Source organism: Limulus polyphemus, unplaced genomic scaffold, assembly GCF_000517525.1.
Source record: "Limulus polyphemus unplaced genomic scaffold, Limulus_polyphemus-2.1.2 Scaffold3602, whole genome shotgun sequence".
NCBI lineage: Eukaryota > Metazoa > Arthropoda > Merostomata > Xiphosura > Limulidae > Limulus > Limulus polyphemus.
Genome location: NW_013669212.1, coordinates 33,357 through 36,878, shown reverse-complemented (window position 1 = coordinate 36,878; position 3,522 = coordinate 33,357). Strand labels below are relative to the sequence as shown.

The 3,522-nt window shown below is 31.5% G+C and overlaps 1 protein-coding gene across 1 annotated transcript in view; it reads left to right on the top strand.

Moving 5' to 3' along the window:
• Positions 1-3,522, top strand: part of LOC106469664 (sodium bicarbonate cotransporter 3-like) — an 88,871-nt gene that overhangs the window by 55,271 nt on the left and 30,078 nt on the right. Inside the window, exon 5 of the mRNA XM_022398242.1 lies at positions 2,206-2,345. Within this exon, the coding sequence (XP_022253950.1) occupies positions 2,206-2,345 (140 nt within the window). The remainder of the gene's footprint in view (positions 1-2,205; positions 2,346-3,522) is intronic.

Below are 3,522 nucleotides of genomic sequence, written 5' to 3'. Positions count from 1 at the left end.
ACACTATCAATGTGTTGAATCTCTTGACACAGAACACATAGCATCAATATATTGCATTACTCTGTTTCATCACTTGACAAAAAACACACACCATCAATCTGTTGATTCACTTGACGAAAAACACACACTATCAATCTGTAGAATCACGTGACACAAAACACACACTACCAATGTGTTGAATCACTGAACACAAAACAAACATTATCAATCCGTTGAATCACTTGACACAAAACACACACTATCAATGTGTTGAATCACTTAACACAAAACACACACACACGATCAATCTTTTGAATCACTTGACACAATACAAACACTATAAAGCTGTTCAATCGCGTGACACAAAACACACACTATCAATTTGTTGAATCTCTTGACACAAAACACATAGCATCAATATATTGCATCACTCAACAAAAAAACACCATCAATCTCTTAAATGACTTAACACAAAACAAACACCAGCAATCTGTTGAATCTCTTAAGAAAAAACAAACACTATAAAGCTGTTGAATCATTTGACACAAAACACACACGATCAATCTGTTGAATCACTTGACACAAAACACACACTATCAATCTGTTAAATCTCTTGACACAAAGCACACATTATCAATATGTTGAATCACTTCACACAAAACACACACAATCAATGTGTTGAATCACTTAATACAAAACACACACACACGATCAATCTTTTGAATCACTTGACACAATACAAACAATATAAAGGTGTTCAATCGTTTGACACAAAACACACACTATCAATTTGTTGAATCTCTTGACACAGAATACATAGCATCAATATATTGCATTACTCTGTTTCATCACTGAACACAAAACACACACCATCAATCTGTTGAATCACTTGACACAAAACACACACTATCAATCTGTAGAATCACTTGACACAAAACACACACTACCAATGTGTTGAATCACTGAACACAAAACACACACCATCAATCTGTTGAATCACTTAACACAAAACACACACCATCAATCTGTTGAAACATTTGACACAAAACACACACTATCAACTTGTTGAATCACTTGACACAAAACACACACTGTACAGCTGTTGAATCATTTGACACAAAACACACACTGTACAGCTGTTGAATCATTTGACACAAAACACACACACACTCTGTGTAATTGTATATTTTCCTCTCGCCCACCCCGTACGATTGATATCCTATCTGATTTTGCCGTAATGTTAGTATTTTGCTTACAAATCTCTATTTTTAGGTGAGTAAATTTTTCAAATATTATCAATTCAAATTCTTCCCAGTTTCTATACAAAATTTAAAAACAAGATAATTTCCATCGAATGTTAACTCCTATCTATAACGTTGCTTTTCTTATACACATTAGCTTCCTCTGAATGTTAACTCCTATCTATAACGTTGCTTTTCTTATACACATTAGCTTCCTCTGAATGTTAACTCCTATCTATAACGTTGCTTTTCTTATACACATTAGCTTCCTCTGAATGTTAACTCCTATCTATAACGTTGCTTTTCTTATACACAATAGCTTCCTCTGAATGTTAACTCCTATCTATAACGTTGCTTTTCTTATACACATGAGCTTCCTCTGCAATATCTTTCACCACGTAAAAAAAACAACTCAAGCTTATACTTATGGCCTTCTCTGAATCTATTTAAGTGAGTTTTTACGTCTTTTATTTATTAAATATATTGTTTGTACGGTTAAAATGCTTACGAATAGTTTGTCCGAGATACCCATCAAAGATTTGAGTAATTAGTTTGTAATTTACATTTTAACTTCTCTTTAAAAGTGATTATTCTTTAGCGCAGTAAAATCCACAACTGAAACTGTCTAAAAATAAATTCGTGCATCGTGTTGAACTCTCCTACTATAGGCATTGTGCTTGAAGCCACTAAAATTAAAACGTATATTCTTTAAACAATCTACCTCCTACTGAAACTCCAAAATAATATTAGTTAGTTTAAACGCTAAGCCTAATTTTGACCTTTCAATGGCTCCCAAATAAGGCAATAAAGACGATCCGAGTCTGACCAAATAAGGTGAACTTTACGTTTACACTTATTACAAAATATGGTTCTTTTTGAAGTAATTAAAATATGCATATGTAAATAAGTTTTATTCTTTTTGAAATAAGAGCTACTCATTAATAGTGATAAAATATATTTATTTTTAATCTCGGTAATTCTACAGCAGATGAACGAAATATACAAGAAAGTCCAAGCGAAACATCCCTTCACGTTTATGCTCCACACCCTTGCCTAGCTCATGCAGGTTCTACTCTTACAGACACTCGAACAGCTAACACGAGCTCCAACGAATTGCAGCATAAGGTATGTACTTAAAGTGTTACTTGTAATACGTGTTTAATATAGAGCTGGTGATGTATTTTCTATCATCCTGGAGTCATATTTCTAGGAGTTGGCATAATTTTACTGACACAATAACAGCTTATAACTGATATAAAACACATACTCAAAGGGATACATTCAACAATATATATAACAAATGTAATGTCTACACAACTCTTTTCAAACAGTTACATCTACTAGTCGTATATAACATTCATAAGTAATATAAACACATTTGTATTCTATCCATTAGTCGTATATAACATTTATAAGTAATATAAACACATTTGTATTCCATCCATTAGTCGTATATAACATTCATAAGTAATATAAACACATTTGTATTCCATCCATTAGTCGTATACAACATCATAAGTAATATAAACACATTTGTATTCCATCCATTAGTCGTATATAACATTCATAAGTAATATAAACAGACTTGTATTCCACCTCTTAGTCGTATATAACATTCATAAGTAATATAAGCAGATTTCTATTCCATCTATTAGTCGTATATAACATTCATAAGTAATATAAACAGACTTGTATTCCACCTCTTAGTCGTATATAACATTCATAAGTAATATAGACACATTTATATTCCATCTTGTTCGAAATATATATATATATATATTATTTGAAAATAAGTAAAGTGTGTGCTGATTATTCATCGTTCAATTTATCGATAACAAGTCACAGACATCTATTTTACAACTAAGTCCAACAACAACATAGTATATCCCTATGACTACCGGTACTAACTTTCTTAGTAGGCAATGCAAGTGTGCATTTATGAATTGAAAAAAAATGATAGAGAACTTATCCTTTAATGGATTTCTGATTTTATTTTTATAAATAGTAGCATAACATTCAATTATTTGTACAAAATTGTATTCTTTAATGAAGTGTAAAGAGAAATTTAATGAAAAAATTCCTAAAATACGTTTTAGACTGTAAATAAGCGCCCTCTATGAAGAAATGTTTTTTTCAAAACTTTTTTTAAGATATTTCCTTTCACCTCAGTACTGGTTCTGCCATCTATGATTGGTATCCAAACCTTTTTCTAGTCTGTTTTCTTTATAAAACTGCGTCTGGGCGTGTTAAACCTCAGTTGTAAAACCTTTAGCCAATCCTAGTCGAAAGTGTCAATTTCAGT